The 19,115-nt window shown below is 43.7% G+C and overlaps 2 protein-coding genes across 2 annotated transcripts in view; one reads left to right on the top strand and one right to left on the bottom strand.

The window, feature by feature from the left end:
• Window positions 1-18,149, bottom strand: part of LOC134878127 (transient receptor potential cation channel subfamily M member 4-like) — a 34,814-nt gene extending 16,665 nt beyond the window's left edge. The window contains exon 1 of the mRNA XM_063903953.1: window positions 18,037-18,149. Coding sequence (XP_063760023.1) covers window positions 18,037-18,105 — 69 coding nt within the window. The 5' untranslated portion in view covers window positions 18,106-18,149. The remainder of the gene's footprint in view (window positions 1-18,036) is intronic.
• Window positions 4,794-7,205, top strand: LOC134877965 (uncharacterized). Its single transcript, XM_063903686.1, has 3 exons — window positions 4,794-4,959; window positions 5,494-5,791; window positions 5,979-7,205. The coding sequence occupies exons 2-3, from the start codon at window positions 5,495-5,497 to the stop codon at window positions 7,203-7,205; spliced, it is 1,524 nt and encodes a 507-aa protein (XP_063759756.1). The 5' UTR covers window positions 4,794-4,959; window position 5,494.
• Window positions 18,150-19,115: the final 966 nt, after the last annotated feature.

The raw sequence follows: 19,115 nt of genomic DNA, 5'->3' as shown, positions 1-19,115 counted from the left end.
CATTCTGCACCGGGTTTCGCCCAAGTGAAAGACCCACTCTTGACTCATCTGTCTCATTTCTGAGTAAACTATGACGTTGTTAAATGTCATTAGATCAACCTAAAAGCTGTAGCAACACGGTAAATGGCGTAGTGCATGTCTGATCTGTCTTTGTAAGAACACTGTTCTGAAATACTCATTCAATGAGTATCATCTTTGTAAGGGAAAAGAAGCCCCAGGGCTGAGTCATGGGTGTGGTGCGGTTGATTTTAAACTCTTCTTATGTTAAAGCAAACATTATAGGACGTCATGTGGAGCTGGTTGGTACACACACTTCTGATGGATGGAGCAGGAGAGACGAAAAGAGGCGGCGGGGTCTTTGTTTTTATTTTCACACGATCCTTTTTTGTGGTGGAGGTCATGACAAAGTGCATTTTCCATAATATATGATTGTTGAGAATATTGCCCAAGCAAAGAATGTGTTTTTTGTTTACATGTTTTAAATATACATCTGATTATTTGATGTGTAATTTTGCAGGCACTTCATATATTGTGAGACAATGATAATGCTAGAAATTAGTGTTGCATGGTGCACCGGTACTAGAACGGTATCGCGATACCCTGCCGATAAATATGCAAAGATCCCCCAATTTTATTAGTATCAGTACTTTAAGAATGACATGTTTTAATAAGAGCCGTATTTCCTGTGTGTGTTAAGCACTCTGCTTCCACTCCCTGCAGCCGTGCCTGCAGTGTCTCCCCTCTCTCATGCACGCTCTAGCTCATGTGACAAAACGAGAGCATGGCTGCATGTGCGAGTGCTATTGCCGATGCGACTTGGCTTGTTGACAAAAAACAAGCAAGAAACGAAGTTTGGAAATATTTTGGTTACATCTCTGCTGACGGAGAACACGCAGCTCTACATTATCACCGCTGCAGCTCCACCCGTTGTGACGGGACCGGTGCACGGAGCAAAAGACGTACTTCAAGTTAAAGACCTAACACACTTAACTTCCATCTGGAACTAGCTAAATCAGTTATAAATATGTTTATTCTTCACTGTCGGGTCACTCATTACTGGATCATTGAGCTGCATGAGACGGATACGACTGGCTGTCAGGAGAGGGAGAGAGGGGAACAGCGAGCACTCTATTTATTTCTCCCGTGTTATTATCCAAAGTTAATGTAAACTTTTGAATGATAGGCTACGTGTAAGCAGGGACGGATTAAGAGTCATTGGGCCCCTGGGCCTGTGACACCCCCCCCAAAAAAAGAAGCACCACGCTAACCCTCATGAGCAAATCAGCAGTGTTAAAGGTTGCGCTAAAAGCACAGTCGAATTTTATTCACGTGTATCTTGAGGATTTACAACAAGTCAAAGAACACACATAAGCACATAAGTAAAAAATAAGCAGGTGCAATGCAAGGGGCCCAAACCCCTACATCACACAGATCACATCACTCATAAGAAAACTGCTTGAAATCATGCATCGTCATCAAGGCTTGACAATATTCTAACCTTCGAAAGGGGGGGCCAGCTTGCAAAAGGTTGGGAACCCCTGCTTTATGGTATATCCTACCCCATTCTAACTGATTTAAGGGCCCTTTTCCTATATTAGGGATGAATAACATTGATAAGCTGTGGTTCAGGAGCACTATATGACGTATCATATGCCATGCTATTTAATTTTGGGGGGGGGGGGCTTTAACGTATGAGGGATGAATTAATTACACAACCCGTGGCATATGATTGGGGGGCCCTATTGAGATATATTACATAATGTATGTAATGTAACCAATGTTATGGCTTCAGGGCCCCTTTAATTGTATTATGTTAAAGAGACAATATTGAAATGGTAGCGTGGAGGCTTGGGCTTCAGGACCCCCTTGGCCCTTGGGCCCCTGGGCGTGGGCCCGGTAGGCCCGTGCAGTAATCCATCCTTGCGTGTAAGTCGTTTGTTTGACTGATTTTTTTCCCCCAGGTTTGAAATAAAGCACAATAATGACATGCTAGACTGTTTTTCCCTTATTTAAGAAAAGTATCTGTTAAGTTTTACTTTGTGATGCGCCCTTACTCCAGTTATTACGGTACGTAATATGTGACGTCACTACAGTTAGTTCTGTCTGTTCAGTCAGCTGTGATGATCCGTGTGTGAGACACGAGGGATGTAGTTGAAACTACTGTATCGATATTCCTAAAATAAATATGGCTGGATGAAGGCTAAAGAGAGAAGGAATGACTCTTTGCTTAATGTCCACTAACGCGAGTGAAAGGAAGACTGCGCCTCAATGCTCAACAGTATCGAAAAGTATCGAAATAAAAATGTTAGTGTCCTGACAACACCAATAGAAATACATATTATAGAAACACATACTGTGTATAACAAAGCAAATTATATATTATCTTCTATTGCTTATATCTGAGTCAACACATTTTAAAATCATTGTGGCTTGACTTCTTCGTGTTGCTATAAGAACTGAATAGTAGATATTGGAAATGTATTACTTAATTTATTAGTATAAAAGTACTATTTTTTGCATGGTGTTGCTCTGCATTGCGTTTTAAATGTGTCTTACGTTACTGTTGCTGTCTTTATGGTGTCCTGTAAGTTTTATACCTCACCTCGAACTGCTGTCAACCCTCTCTCTTTAAATAAATTACTGAAACGATATATACAGTATGTACTACTAACAGCATATTGCCAGGATCAGAATTCCTTTATTTGTCCTGCATAGGGAAATTTACAGTATAACGGCAGCAGATGTATCGTGAAGGTAAAGTGAAGAGAATAGATTTACTAAGTATGCACAGGCATAATAAAAACGAAAACAAATAGCAGATAAGTACACCATGGTAAAAAAAAAAAAGCGAAGAAAACTAAAGAGGTAGCTGGTAGCCTACTACCATTGTAAAAAAAAATAAGTCTCGTAGTTTCAGACATGTGGACTCGAGTCACATGATTTGGACTCGAGTCAGACTCGAGTGATGATTTTAATGACTTCAGACTTGACTTGATCAAATTCGGCATGACTCGACTTGGACTTGAATACTATCAACTCGAGACTTCACTCGGACTTTGCCTCTTTTACTTGTACTGACTTGGCATGTCTCGAGTCAAAACTACATTTCCTGATCATGGACATCCTTCCCTGCAATGCGAAGTTGCGAAGCCCCGAAGACCGTAAAGTGCGAGAGCCGAAAGGCAAGCGCGAGCGATGCAATCATGTGGCGGATTTTGGCCTTTTTGGATTGGATCAGGGAGTTAACCAACGTGATTGGATAATCCCCGGTTTCCCCTCATTAATATTCACGATTTTCCGGGATTTCACCTATGGAAAATATGCAATTGCGCCGCGCCAAGGGAAGCCTAATCGAGAGCTGTCCGTCCAGTCTGCATGTCTCTCTCTCTCTCTCTCTCTCTCTCTCTCTCTCTGAGTGGATCGTGAGTGGATCGGTGAGTATAGCAGAGAGTGTGGTGATCAGTGCCGCTGCTAGCCATTTTGGTGCCCTAAGCATAATTCCTTCATGATGCCCTCCCCCCCCCCCCCCCCCCAATAAAAAAACATTCGCGGAAAAGTTTAACTTTTTTATTACCAAACATATAAAACAATAGCAGCAGCAAACACACAGCAAAACAACAAACTTTTGACATTTGAAAGTGCTCAATGCACCTCTTCTTGGCCTCGTGCTCCCGCTTGAACGTATTTCAGCATTGACCCTGCATTAATTTAGAAATACGAAGAAAAAAGATCAGTATAGAAAGAGACAAAATATTCAAATAAAGAATCTTATACCAAAAAAGAAAATAAATATTTAAAACTGAAAGCATGCAACCAAGGAGCTCTCCCCCTTTATTACTTATATATCAACTATTTGATCAATCTTATCTAATCTAATATAAAAACATTATAGAATGAGTTGCAATATTGTACACAATTTAATAATAATGTTTGCTTTATATCATTCATAATGGATATTTTATATTTATATCTTAACAACAGGAATAAAAGGAATAAAAGCAAAATGATACACCTTACACAAGACTATTAAACTCTACATTTAATTGAATACAATATGGTTAGGAGGGCATTTTGTTTACTACAAAACGTTTTTCTATTTCACCGACAGATGTCGTCCATGCCGATATAAATGCAATCAAAACGCCAGTTAATTTAGTCATGTATCTTCTGTCACTCTCAGATATAGCTAAGCTAGCTGTAGCAGTAGCTACAGGCTTCACATTATCACGAACCCTTTTCTGTCCCATTGCACATAGAACACCTAACCTTATTTATGTGAGACTGTAGCCTATTTTGCTGAATTCTACCGAATGACAATCCTAAAGATGGCCGTGGGTTTATTATGCATTGGCATTGCAAACTCCAAAATAAAATATACTTTCTCAAATGCTATGTAAACTTTTCTAAATGCCTGGCTAAACACTATTAATTTCACGCCACACAGTGATAAATGGTCTGAAGCCAGAATTGTTAGCCTACCTAGTGCAATGACTGCTAACTGTTACTGAGAAAGTATTGGCCACCGTCACGTCAAAATAAACCATAAACTGTCTACTATTCAATATCTAAAGTAAAGTAACGGCTAACTGGCATCAGTTACTTGCAAAATGCAGTTATAATTTTTAACAGCAAAATCTCAATTTAGCTTGCGCCTAAGTTATAACACATATTTGAGTTTGCTAACATTAGCAATAACGTCAGCTAGTTCAAGGTGTATGCATAGGCTAAGCTTTACACTAGCTGCACATATTTCCCGTATTTAAGAAAGATTAAACGTGGACACTTAGGGGAGAGTGGGGACGGTTGCAACATGTGGCAGTTGCAACACTGAGGATTCCTCCAATCAGAAACGAGCTACAGTGATGACACTCATTTTGCACATGCTCAGTGAGACCCTCTTTCTTCCTGCAACTTTTCAGCAAGATTGGAGCATCTGTTCTGGAAGAACCAGAAATCAAGGTACAAAAGTAATTTTTTTAACTTTTACAACTTTTCTTATAGTTTCTAAATGTTTTGTACAACATATTTTAAAGTTGTATCATTTAAATCTGCAGAATCTTAGCTTTAAATTGCAGTTTCTACCATGTGTCTGAGGTAATCTGTTGAGTTTGCATGTCTAGCATAAAAATGTCTGACTATGTGGGGACAGTTGCAACGCTTTGTTGCAACTGTCCCCCATGTGTTGCAACTGCCCCACATGACATTAATTAATGAATAATATGATATAAAAATGTTTCAAAATATGTAAATATATAAATAAATTATATAAATTAAATAAATATATATTAAATATATATTATATATTAGGCCTACATAAATAAATATATAGCCTATCGTGTGTTTATGTATATACATGTTCTGTATATGTATACAGTATATATATATACACATATATATAGGCCTGTGTGTGTGTGTGAGTGAGTGAGTGAGTGAGAGAGAGAGAATTAATATATACATATGTTTCAATATATTTCATTATGTTGCTTTTTTCAGTATGCCACGAAACAGAGAGCGAAAGACAGATAGGGGTGTCCCTGTACAAGTGCTCCGTTTGGCGGCAGAGGTGATCAGGAGTGAGGGCAGGTCAGCGAGGTCTGTGGCGAAGGAGTTTGAAATCTGTCACACAACACTGTACCGATTCTGCAAGAAATTAGAGAGGGCAGGTCCAGGTGAAGAGATCAGGACAGGATACTGGACGCCAAGGAGGGTTTTTACAGCTGAACAGGAAGCTATTTTGTCGAATTACCTTAAGACAGCTGCAGATATGTTTTATGGGCTGTGCACTAAAGAGGTAAGCAGGATAGTTGCTTATTAAGTTAGATGTGTATGCAGAATTTAATGAAGACTGAGTGAGATGTAGATAAAAAAACAACAACATTGTGAGACAGAGTAAGGCAAAATTACCCTGACTCTCGCCAGATACATGACATTTAGCCTATTTTCGTTTTTAATCCTTTGTTTTTCATTCGTTTTCTCAGGTTCGTCGTCTGGCTTATCTGCTGGCTGTCAGGTATGGATGCCAATACCCAGGGACATGGGATGAGCCAGGCCTGGCTGGCCGCGATTGGTTGATGGGCTTCCTACACCGCCAGCCAACCTTGTCAATAAGGCGCCCCCAAGCCACCAGTCTTGCCCGTAATATACACTTCAATAGGCACAATGTGTCCTTGTTCTTCAATAATTTAGATGAAGTCCTCCGAAAGAACAACTTCCAGGGAGAGGACATATGGAACATGGATGAGACTGGCATTACCACTGTTCAGAGGCCAGATCAGGTTGTCGCCAGGCGTGGAGACAGACAGGTGGGGTCAGCCACGTCGGGAGAAAGGGGGACCCTCGTGACAGTGGCATGCGCCGGGAATGCATTGGGGAGCATGATTCCCCCAATGTTTATATTCCCAAGGGTCAACTTCAAAGATCACTTCATTAGAGATGGCCCACCAGGCTGCATCGGTGTGGCAAACAAATCAGGCTGGATGGTGGAGGAACATTTCATCGAATTCCTCCATCATTTCCAGCGCCACACACGAGCATCAGTGAATACGAAGGTCCTTCTGATCTTAGACAACCACTCCTCTCACCTCTCTCTCAGGGCAATTGATTTTTCCCGTGCCAATGGCATTGTAATGCTATCCTTCCCACCCCACTGCTCACACAGGCTCCAACCACTGGACCGGAGTTTCTTTGGCCCTCTCAAAGGGAAAGTTAACTCCTTCTGTGACTCATGGATGAGATCACACCCAGGCCTTCCGATGACCATTTATGACATCCCTGGAATTGTTCGACTTGCCTTCCCCCTGGTCGGAACACCTGGCAATGTCTCAGCAGGTTTCATCACCACTGGAATTTGGCCTTTCGACAGGCTGAAATTCAGTGACGCTGATTTCGCTCCATCCATGGTTACAGGCCGGCCTGATCCTACAGTGCCACTGGGCCCGTCCAATTCCCCCTCTACAGCTCCTCCAGTGCAAGGTGGTCTCCCCTCCTCTTCAGTGGCCCCTCCAGTTCCTGCCAGTGTGTCCTCCTCTTCAGTGGCCCCTCAAGTTCCTGCCAGTCTGTCCTCCTCTTCAGTGGCCCCTCAAGTTCCTGCCATTCTCCCCTCCACCTCAGTGGCCCCTCCAGTTCCTGCCAGTGTGTCCTCCTCTTCAGTGGCCCCTCAAGTTCCTGCCAGTCAGTCCTCCTCCTCAGTGGCTTATGATAGGTAGATTCTTATGATAGGCTATATTATTGTTATTATACTATTGCTTATATTATTATTATTATTATAATAATGATAATTATTATTATTATTATTATACTATTGCCTTTTCTTTTTGTTACTAAGATAATGAAATAAAAAAGGATAAATGATTGTCAAGAATGATTTTTAAAAACAAATTGATACGTGTTTCAACTGTCCCACACAAGTGTTGCAACCGTCCCTTATGTGGGGACGGTTGCACCGTTTCACTCTTTCCATTAAATTGCAAATATATCCAGTATAATAAAACCTACACATGTCATATAATTATGGGTGGATAGGGGACAGATGAGGGTATATTATATACAGATTTGGCCTTCCTACTGCAAATGGTGTCTTAGATACACAAGGAAAAGCAAAAAGTGTTGCAACCGTCCCCACTCTCCCCTACCTGCAAGTGATGCACGGGCATCATCTCGCTGTTTCCTCTTTTTTCTTTTTTCTGCTCCTGACTCCTGTTGCCTTTTCATTTCCAAAAATGTCGAGTAATCCAAAAGACCACTGACAGCAAGGGCACCCACAGGGCGCTTGGGACGCAGATTGTGCAGATTGTGTTTTCGTTTGTGTTTGTGTGAGTGGGGAGGGGAGGGGGAGGGGAGAGGGGGGCACCATCGGTACCTTTGAGTAGTATGCCTAAAAAGTGCCTCATATTTCTATAGTCTACTGAAATAATTTCGGCCTTATAATTATTATGACGATTTTTCATTAGGCTATTTTTGGTGGTGCCCCCTCGACACTTGGTGCCCTACGCACAGCGCGTAATGCGCGTTATGGGAGCGGCGGCACTGGTGGTGATTATCGGTTTCGTAACTTTTCAAACCCTTTTAAACATTTGTTTCTTTCACTGGGTGATTGTGTATAACTTTGTGCATCACGTCACCGAATTTTGGTGGGTTTGGTGGGTTTGTTTGGTGGCACTGGTGATTTGTTTGCCAGGCGGCTGCTACTGCAGCCTCTTCGGCGCAGCATGGCGTCTCGTGGCAGCAGCTCCGGGTTGGAGAAGTTGACTCGCCAGCACGCCGTCAAGCTCTCTCCACCTGGCGGTGTTTCGGTAGAGGAGTGTAGTTTGGCTGTGGGTGCTGTGGTGGGATATGGCAGGGTGAAATCTGCCTCACGGATGAACAGTGCTGTGGTTATTTTCTTGGACAGCACTGAGAAAGCTAATCAGCTGGTGGAGAGCGGGATAGTGGTTAAAGGGACGCTGCTACCCGTGCTACCCCTTGCCACTCCCGCGAAAAAAGTGGTAATATCAAATGTACCCCCGTTTCTGCGGAACGAGTTGTTGGAGAGAGAGTTGGCTCGGCACGGGCAGCTTGTGTCTCCAATAAAAATGATCCCCCTCGGCTGCAAGTCACCGCACCTTAAGCACGTGGTTTCTTTCAGGAGACAGGTGCTTATGATCCTAAAGAAGGATGAGGGGGAACTCAACTTGGTTCTTAGTTTTCGTATTGACGATTTCGCCTACACTGTTCATGTCACGTCTGATACGCTGAGATGTTTTGGATGTGGAGCTCAGGGACATCTGATCCGCGCGTGCCCTGGGGGAGCGGGTGGCGGTCCGGCTGCGGGTCCGGCGGCGGGCCCGGGTCCGGCTGCCGCTGCTCCGGTGGCGGGTCCGGCTGCTGCTGCTCCGGCGGCGGGTCCGGCTGCCGCCTCTCCGGCGGCGGGTCCGCCTGCGGTTGGGTCGGTGGCGGGTGCGCCTGTCGTTGGGGCGGTGGCGGTGCCGCCTGTCATTGGAGCGGTAGCGGTGCCGCCTGTTGTTGTGGCGGTGGCGGTGGCGCCTGTCGCTGCTCCCGTCGCTGTGGTGGGGGCTGGGAACGCTGCGGAGGGGGCGGGGCCGGCTGTCGTTTCACTCAGTAACTCACTCGGGGACAGTGGGCACACCGCAGCCACGGTGGCTGAATCTGTTTTGGAGGAAGTCATCATGGATGAGGTGTTGCTCAAATTACCGGTTAAAAGAAAAAGTGCAGAGGTGTGCAACAACAACGTGGCCCAAACAAAAAAGGTGTTGAAGACAGAGTCGCTGTGTTCCTCTCAGCCAGAGGGACTCTCAGATGACTCGGAGGACAGTGACAGTGACAGGGAGGCTTTCAGTGAAAGTATTCAGGTAGACAGGTGTAACCCAGGTGAAAATAGACATGGTTATTAAATAGTTAATAAATAAGAATAAATATCAAACAGAATTTCATCATTTCAAATAATTTACTTTATTGATATTAAAAACATCTTAAACAGATAAATAGGATTAAAAACATTATTTCATGGTTTTGGTAATTTATTTTATCATTGGTTGAAGTTGAAAGGTCATATCTATCAGCTAATCACAGTGCTGATAGTTATTCTCTTCCGGAAGATTCTCGGGAGAATCGAGGAAGCAAGAACAGGTGAAGTCACGCTTGAGAGTAGCTCCAGTAAGAAGATATTAGAGCTAAGAAATCTAAGTGTATTTGACGATTTATTTTCTTGCTGTGAGTGTTTTGTTTACCCTTCTGTCTATGTCGATAGACTGTGGTTTTGTTTAGCGTTTTAGTTTTTGAGTTACTGAGGAGATTCGCGGAGATAGCTACAGTTTGCTTTTGAAGATCACGCATCCAGCGCGTGGTCAACGACATTGGATGGCGAGCCACCCGAGGAAGGAGCAACGTTGAACTGTGTTTGTACGTCGAAAGAAACATCTTTTCTCCTATTCGAGGAGAGCGGACATCGTAGTGAGGGGCCGGGTGCTTCAGCCTTTCCCTTCCTTTCCCTGCCGAGAATCAATCACCAACTGCGGTAAGACTGTGCCAGTAGTAGCCGCCATACTTCTCCCCTCTGGATCACGTGAGCAGTGCGTGGACTGCTCCGCGCTGCTGTGTGAAAGGGAACTTCTCCCTTTCTCTCGCTAAAGGACTGTTTAGCACTAAGGAATTGATTTAATGGACATTGATACAGTTAACCATTTTGTGTTGATGTTTATGTGCATACTGTGAATGTGTTTAACTGTAAGGTTGATTGATACTGCATTTACTGGTGTTAACTTTCTCTTGTGGGCTTAGTAAGATGCCCTATGTTTCTTGGTTGTAATAACCTACTGATAGAGGGTAATACCAAATGCTTCTGATTTAATTAAAACTAAAATAGGCCTAAGTTGATTAATAATTAAGATGGAAAATTAAAGAACTAGTTATACCAAATAACTGCAAACTAACTGGATAACAAACTAATACTAGAACACTTATAAGAGCTCAACTGAGATACTAACTAAATTACTGAAACTGACTGAGTTTAAGTTAACTAGATATTAAGAATTCAAAATAGTTTTCTTTACTTAAAGGGTAACTGAGTAAAACTCAGATTCTTCTTTGAATCACTTTGCATTTATGCAAATGGTTTTTCCTGTGTTGTATGTTTTGTATGTGTAATGTCTTAAAGGTACCATTTTCTAAATAATACTTCTACTACTTCTATTTCCTTTTTTGATAAAGCCGGCAATTCTAAACTTATCTTTTGGTCTGTGGTGTTTTCTCTGTTCTCTTGCTAATTATTATTTTAACCAATTACTGCTCTTCCTACGAACCTAGTTTCTGGTCCAACAACAACAACTCTCTTTTAATATTTGTAGTAAGTGCTACACAGGGGTGAGGAGTATTCCTTCCAGAGGATCAGAGGCTTCCTGAAGGATACTAAAGGGAGGAAGGCGGTAAGGGTGCAGGATTTTTTTGTTGATCAGCTGATGTTTCATCACTCTGCTAGGGCTCTCATGCGGCGCACAGCAGGCCTTGGGCAGCTTACTTTTAGCGAACAGGAGATCTACAGGCTGAGGAAAATACTGTTGAAGATACGAGAAGAAACTGCTGAAAGTCATGATTAAGTACATCTTGTTTGTCTTTTCTCTCCTTTCCTTTTTTTCAGTTATCGTTTTGACTTGCAGCTTTACTTTCATTATGGGTGACATAAAGCTTGGCTCTCTGAATATTAACGGTGCTCGAGGGGATGCCAAGAGAGCATCTTTGTTTTCTTTAATAGAGAGTAAGAGTCTAAATGTGACGTTTCTCCAGGAGACTCACAGCACTGCTGACAATGAGAGTGACTGGAGGAGGGCATGGAGTGGGGAGGGCTTCTTCAGCCATAAATGCAGCAATAGTGGAGGGGTTGCTATTCTCTTTGCCAGAGGTTTCACACCCTTTTCCTGCACTGTTGAGGACGTCATTCCAGGTCACTTGCTGAAATTAAATGCTGTTTTCGAGAAGGTAAAAATATGTTTCATTAATATTTATGCTCCCAGTGTGGGCTCTGAAAGGCTTTTATTTTTTGAGCAGTTGAAGCATGCCCTTAGCACCTGCAGTAGTGAGGAGTATCTGTTCCTGGGGGGTGACTTTAACTGCACAGAAAACCCTGTGCTGGACAGGAACCACTGGGAACCGCATGCTGCCTCTAGGAGTGCTTTAATGAGGATCACAGAGTCTTTCGAGCTCTGTGACATTTGGAGGCATCTTTACCCGGGCCAGCGGCAGTACACCTGGGTGCACTGTAGGGACAATCTGTTGTCTCTAGCCAGACTGGACCGAGTGTACTGCTTTAACCACCACATGAATACAAGCAGGAGCTGCTCCATCAGTCCTGTTGGGTTCTCTGACCATTCCCTTGTTCAGGTTTCAGTTTTTATTAATTATGTGAAGTGCAATAGTGCGTATTGGCACTTCAATGTTTCTCTGTTGGCTGATAATCATTTTAAAACAGTCTTCAAATTTTTTTGGCAAAACTACCGTAAGTGTAAGAGTGAGTACAGTAGTCTTCAGCAGTGGTGGGATGTGGGGAAAGTCCAAATCAGACAGCTTTGCCTGCAGTACACTCTCAATGTCACCAAGGACATGGCTAGATCTCTGAGGGCTCTGGAGAGGGAAGTGGTGGAGCTGCAGGGATTGGCAGACTCCACAGGCGAGCGAGAACATGTTGAGGTTTTCAAAAGTAGAAATGCAGCTCTGTCCGACCTGCTGGGGTTTTCTGCTCAGGGTGCTCTGGTCAGATCCCGGTTTCAGAACATCGTGAAAATGGATGCTCCCTCTCACTTTTTCTTCGGTCTCGAGCGCAGGAACGGTCAGAGGAGGCTGATGCACTCCCTGCGGTCAGACACTGGGCAGCTGCTTCAGGAGTCGGCCGACATTAAGCAGTGTGCTGTCAGGTTCTATAAAGAGCTCTACAGGTCAGATTACCAGGCAGAACCAGAGGCGGCGCTGTCCTTCTTTGAAGGCCTTCCTAAGGTCCCTGAGGGGGACAGCGCAGACCTGGAAGCTGAGCTCTCTGCCCAGGAGCTGCAGGAGGCCCTGCAGAGTATGCAGAGTGGGAAGGCTCCTGGCATAGACGGCCTGCCTGCAGACTTCTATAAGGTTTTCTGGCCTGTCATGGGTGATGACCTGCTGGATGTCCTCGGGGACAGTCTCAGTAAGGGGAGGTTACCTCTGAGCTGCAGGAGGGCGGTGCTCACTCTCCTCCCCAAGAAAGGAGACCTGCAGGAGCTTGGGAACTGGCGTCCTGTATCCCTTCTCTGTACCGACTATAAACTGCTCTCCAAAGTGTTGGCGACGAGGCTGAGGAGAGTGATGGAGCATGTCATTCATGTAGACCAGACATACTGTGTACCCAGCAGGTTGATAACTGACAACGTTACTCTGATTCGAGATGTTTTGGACCTCTCCAGTTCATTGGGCTGTAAGCTTGGTCTGATTTCTCTGGACCAAGAAAAGGCTTTTGACCGAGTTGAGCATCAGTACTTGTGGCAGACGCTGGAGGCTTTTGGGTTCAGCTCTGGTCTGATAGCCAAGATCCAGGTCTTGTACAGGGACATTGAGAGTGTACTGAAGATTAACGGTAGATTATGTGCGCCTTTTAAGTAGGAGTCAGACAGGGCTGCTCTTTGTCTGGGATGCTGTACTCCCTGGCCATAGAGCCTCTCCTACACAACCTAAGGTCCAAACTACATGGTTTTTCTTTTCCTGGCTGCGATCACGTTCTTAAATTGTCTGCGTATGCGGACGATGTAATGGTCATTGTAAAAACTCAACAGGATATCAATGCTTTAACAGATACTGTAGGTGTGTTTAGCAAGTTGTCTTCTGCTAGGGTAAACTGGGGGAAGAGTGAGGCCTTAGCAGTAGGGGCAGGCCACTTTCATGGTCTAGTTTTACCTGGGGGCCTTGTTTGGAAGAGGGGAGGGTTGAAGTACCTGGGTGTTTATCTCGGTGACGAGACCTTTTGTTTACAAAACTGGGACGGGCTCGTGGAAAAGGTGGAAGGCCGATTAAAGAAGTGGAAGTGGATCCTTCCAAAACTTTCCTTTAAGGGGCGTATTTTGATTTTGAATAACCTTGTGTCCTCCATGCTGGCTCACCGGTTGGCATGTTCAGACCCGCCTGTAAACCTGCTGTCCAGGGTGCAGGCGCTAATGGTGGATTTCTTCTGGGACCGCATGCATTGGGTCCCGCAGAGCGTCCTTTTCCTGCCAAAGGAAGAAGGGGGACATGGACTGGTTCACCTGGCAAGCAGAGGGGCTGCGTTCAGGCTCCGTTTCGTCCAGAGGTTCCTGACTGGACCTGCTGACCTGGTATGGAGACCCGTGGCTCGTGCTGTACTGGAGCGCTGTGGAGGGCTGGGCCTGGCTGAGTCGCTGTTCCTAATGGACATTAAAGGAGTACACTTGGACAACCTCTCATGCTTCTACAAGGGACTTTTCGAGGTGTGGGGGCTTTTCCGGAAAGAGAGAACGGAGAACTGTGCCTCTTTATTCTGGCTCCTCAAAGAGCCGGTGGTCCACGGGACTCGTTTTCTGAGTGGAATAGGGCCTTCTCTACAGCAGAGACTCTGTCTGTCCTCACACTGGGACATGTGCTGGAGGTGTGTGGCCCTCGCCTGGACAATGCTGCGGGCCTGGCGGCACGTTTGGGCATCAGGTCAGTCCGAGTGACCGGCCTCCTGCTGAGTGGGTGGAAACAGCAGCTCACCGAACCAGAACTGGCACTGGCTGTTGCTTTCTGTAACGGACTTACTGAACCAAACGAAAACGAAAATATGTGGTGCTTAAAAAATGCTTTGGTTTCAGTGGAGAATGATGAGCTGGTTTTCAATCAATTCCTGAATTGAAGTTGTTTTGAATTGTTTTTTTTGATTTGAATTGTTTTTTGTTTCTAACGTGGAGTGTTTAATTTATTTGTGAATAAAAGTGGTTTGAAAAATCAAAATCTCTCTCTCTCTCTCTCTCTCTCTCTCTCTCTCTTTCTTATAGGGATAGGCCCTATGCCTCTGTATGACCCTTATAGCAGAACACCAGATATTACAGTGTTAAGAGGGTGAAATGTTGCTTTACACATTTCAACACTTAATAATGTCACCTTGATTCCAATTTCAGATACCTGTATTAACTGAATTAGTTTATAGAGAGAAAAACATTTAGACTAAAACTGGACTAAAACATTTTGAGTAGTCGTCGACTAAAACTAGACTAAAACTATGAAGGATAAAAAGGACTAAAATGTGACTAAAACTAATAACCATTTTCGTCCTAAATCTAAAAAAGCTGCCAAAATTAACACTGACACACACACACACATACACACACACACACTTACAGAGGCAAGATCTGAGAAAAAAACAACCTTCTCATTGCCACTGTGGCACATGTTAGTTCTCTCTCTCTCTCTCCCTATATTTCTCTCTCTGCTGTTTTTGTAATGTAGTTTTGTAATGCAGATTAAACATTGTTTATTGAAATATTAAGTCTCATTGTAATTTAAGGAAAATGTTAACATACTGTAACATGCTCAAGCACTGCTTTCAGACATCCACACAGCTCATATGCCTCACTGGTCAAGGCGCTTTACTAACTTTATGGTCACACTGGTGCCTTCCGTGCTAAAACAATTCAAACCCAATATTCACTCACTTCTTCTCTAAGATACTTTGAAGGTATTAGGGCGCATGTGTATATCGTGAAAGATTTCAATACAGAAACATTGAACATATTCAATCTGTATTTATAAAATTAGACTGTAGATTAGATTGATATGTTAAAATGATGATCGATAGTCTAATAATTGCAATATTAAGTGAAGAGTACATGATGACTTGTTCAGGACTTGAAAAAAATCGGGACTTGGACTCGACTTGGCTTTGATGTGACTCGGACTTGGACTCGACTTGCCCTTCTCTGTCTTTACTTGGGACTTGACTTGGACTTGACTGCTAAGACTTGGGACTGACTTGTGACTTGCCAAACAGTGACTTGGTCCCACCTCTGCGTAGTTTAGTCCAGTTCATTTAAAGTTTCCCATTATTTTTGTTTCTCATTGCCCCTTTTCCATCAAACCGGGTCCGGTTCAATATCCGATCTTTTGCTTTTATGGCGCTTTTCTGGTTCTAGCCTGTAGCACCCCTTATGTTTCCACCGTTCAGAGGCCGAGTTGAGCTCAAGTGGAGCTGTGTCATTGCGTCATCGTTTGCGTCATGACGTAACCGTTTACGTGACCTCTTATGACCCACACAACGTTTTACGTCGCAGATTTTCTCCCCAACTCCGCTCACAACAACATCAATAGAGGACTGTTTCGGGTCAATGCTTGTGTAGTTTTTAATCATACGAAGCCAGATTAAATTAAAGAACTACTTCTCCAACCTTATACTTCTCTCCAGAGAGCCGTGGTTCAGCGGATTTTACCGCCCGCTGCAGTGCTGCTCGTCCACAAGCGTTTAGTCTACCGTTAACTGAAGGCGGTATTCGCTGAAAAGTATTCACTGTCAGACAATACATTGGCGCGGTTTGGCATCACAACGCTGTTATGAAAGTGTCTCTGGCATTAGACAAGTGATGTTAGCATACCAAGCGAGGCTACTCTGACTATATTGACTACTGTAAGAAATAATTAATATATTGAAACGGAACATTAAAAGATAATTCACTGTTTCTGGACAGACCATATTTGTCCAACATCCGGTAGTATTACCGGATGTTATTTTTAGCCTCAGATAGCATGTAGCTAATATTGTATTGTATATATGAGTAGAGGGAGAAGGACACGTGGAGTTACATACTAAACACACCGCCTCTACCTCTCACTCATTGATGCTGCAATGATACTATTGCGTGTTTAATAACTGATAAACCTCAGAAGGATTGCATAATAGAATATCGTAGGTGAGAGCTTCAGGACATCGCTAACAAGATGGCGACGGTGACGTCATAGGAAGACCCGACGACGTCAGCCAATAGAAGAGTCCGGAGAACCCCATGTGACAAGCGGTCAACAGGATCCAGCCCCGCTACCAACCAATGCGAGCACGAGACCAGAGCACGTCTTATTTTGAAGTTGTTTATTTTATGACCGGAAAGGGATGGTTCTATAAAACATGTTTGTATTGTGAAATCGAGCTCTCTTTTGTTCTGGACCGCCAGACGGCAACTACTGATGAGCTCCACTCATTCAGCGGCCTGTGGACAAGTGTACCGGGCTATTGAGCCACAGCTGTGAAACTTTTGTAAAACCTACTGCTGCATCTTTTTATTAAATACTCCTTTTAAAACTTATATGAGGAGCTTCACTTCGTTTCTTTTATATCGACTCCTGGGCTTCGAATAAAAGAACATTTCTTACAATTTGGTGACCCGAGACGTGATTTGAAGTGCCAGCACAAGACGGGGATTTCGCGGAGTTTCGGCATAACCCCCAGACACTCAGATTGGATCCCATTTAAAAAGGTAAGCAGATCCTGTTGATTTCAAAATCTGCATAGTTTACATAGCATTTTTAGATGTGTGTCTGGAGGTGAGTCGTTAATCGTGATAAAACTGTCTATTTAAAGTTAAGAAGTGAATATATTAAAATTAACTGAAAGCTGGTGAATTGTTTGTCCTTTTAAGCCGGAAATAGTAAAGCGTTATAAGTAAATTAATACGTAAACTTTTGTAAAACTTACTGCTGCATCCTTTTATTAAATACTCCTTTTAAAACTTACATAAGGAGCTTCACTTCGTTTTCTTTTACATCGACTCCTGGGCTTCGAATAAAAGAACATTTCCTACACCAATCTGTTATCCTATTGTGGCATAGGCTAAGCCGTTTTCTACAGGCATATTTTAACGGCGTAGTTTTCCTTATGATTTTACTTCTGATGGCAACCTGTGTAGCCCATACATTGATTCCATCCAATAGCTGCAATAATAGGCTACAAAACAACAGGAGAACGTCTGCCTGCTCTTCACAATGATCAATAACAGTGAACGGATGGTGATTAATGTACCGCCACCTCTCTGTTTCCACAACAAGTGCTGCAGGGCACTTATGAATATGATTTCAACTGAATTGTTTTCTAATAAAATACTGGCTCCTGTGCTTCTTTGTCAGCAAACATGAATGGTGTACAAAACAAACAAACTTTACCAACAGCATTAAACATGAGGTTAATAAAGTGAAGTGGTTGTCTAGAGGCTCTTTTAACTCGGTAACTATTTAAGAGCGATTGTGACAGGTTTCCATATTGCGTTATGATTTTTGGTCTAACCTGGTTCTCCTTTATTATAATAAATGTAAAATAGAACTGGGATGGTTCTGTCTTTTAGAGACACATCAGAGAAGTGGCTCGCCCTAGTCTTAAACCCTAAGAGGCATTTCCACTGACAAGTCTCAGCTGGCACAGCCGCATCATAAAACCGAAACAAGTTCCAACATATCACGCCACTCTCTGCAGCTGAGACAGTTTATGAAACAATTCACCAATCACCACCCATCACCGGATCCACCAGAACCTCTCGCCCACATATACTCACTCACCTGGTCCTTTTCTGTTGTACTCCCAGCTTTTCCCCCTTCTCCGTCTCTCTCTCCCCCTTGCTCCTTCATGCTGGTTGCAGCCTGCAGTGATCTGAGGTCAGAACTGTGAAGCTGCAGCCCCGCCCACATCCAGGAGCAGCCCCGCCCACACCCCGGAGCAGCTCCGCCCACACCCCGGAGCAGCTCCGCCAACACCCCAGAGTTTCTCACCGACAAGCAGTCCCTAATACTGTAGTTACAGCTCATAAAGTCCTATAGTGATCTAGAAATGTTGAGTACCCCAAAGTCTCATGATAGATATGTATAGTTGGGTCCTCAACACCAGAGTTGGCTGTAAAGCATTATAAAAGTAACGGAGTTACAGCAATGTATTACTTTTTGCTGTAACGCAGTAATATAATGCATTACTTCTGAAATGTGGGTAATATAATACCCGTTACAATTCTCAGTAATGCAGTTACATCACATTTTAACCCGAAATGATGTGGTGTTTTGTTTTTAAGAAATCACAAACATCGCGAGACATTCCGACACCAGAGGAACAATAGCCTCCTTGCACGGTAACCGTAAATTCTACTTCCGCTGTTACTTGTATGCGCGTCTAAACTTCCGGTCGAACACTTCCGTGTTATGATAGCGTTTGACAGCTGGATACCGGTAACCGGCTTTTACTATTTAGAAGTGTACAATGAGTGTGTTCACAATAAAAGAAAGACGACTGACCTTTCAAAGGGTGGGGACATCGGCACTGCACTGTTGTGTACCTCAGTGTACGAATTCTTCGAGGTACAATAAGCTACTTTCCTTTCATTCATTTCCCGTTGACCCGGCGGTACGGGCCGAGTGGCTGAGGAGAATCCGAAGGGATAATTTCAGTCCGACGAAACATTCAAAGGTCTGCAGTAGGCACTTTAAAAGCACAGATTTTGTCGTGACAGCCGGGGGACTAAGAAAACTCCAAAAGGGATCAGTCCCTGTTCTGTTTTCTTGGAACGGGTTTGAGCTATCGGCACCTAGACCGAGTGTTTGGGAGAGGCGCCCGCGGCCAGATGTGGAGAGTCCCGATGTCTCTGACAACG

The sequence above is a fragment of the Eleginops maclovinus genome, chromosome 16 (assembly GCF_036324505.1).
Source record: "Eleginops maclovinus isolate JMC-PN-2008 ecotype Puerto Natales chromosome 16, JC_Emac_rtc_rv5, whole genome shotgun sequence".
Taxonomy (NCBI): Eukaryota; Metazoa; Chordata; class Actinopteri; order Perciformes; family Eleginopidae; genus Eleginops; species Eleginops maclovinus.
The sequence above is the reverse complement of the archived record's forward strand: the minus strand, read 5'-3'. Positions and strand labels throughout refer to the sequence as shown.

Coding starts and splice junctions, on each gene's coding strand:
- LOC134877965 (XM_063903686.1), top strand. CDS start 5,495: ATGCCACGAAACAGAGAGCGAAAGACAGATAGGGGTGTCCCTGTACAA. Junction 5,792..5,978: donor ATGGGCTGTGCACTAAAGAG/GTAAGCAGGATA, acceptor TCGTTTTCTCAG/GTTCGTCGTCTGGCTTATCT.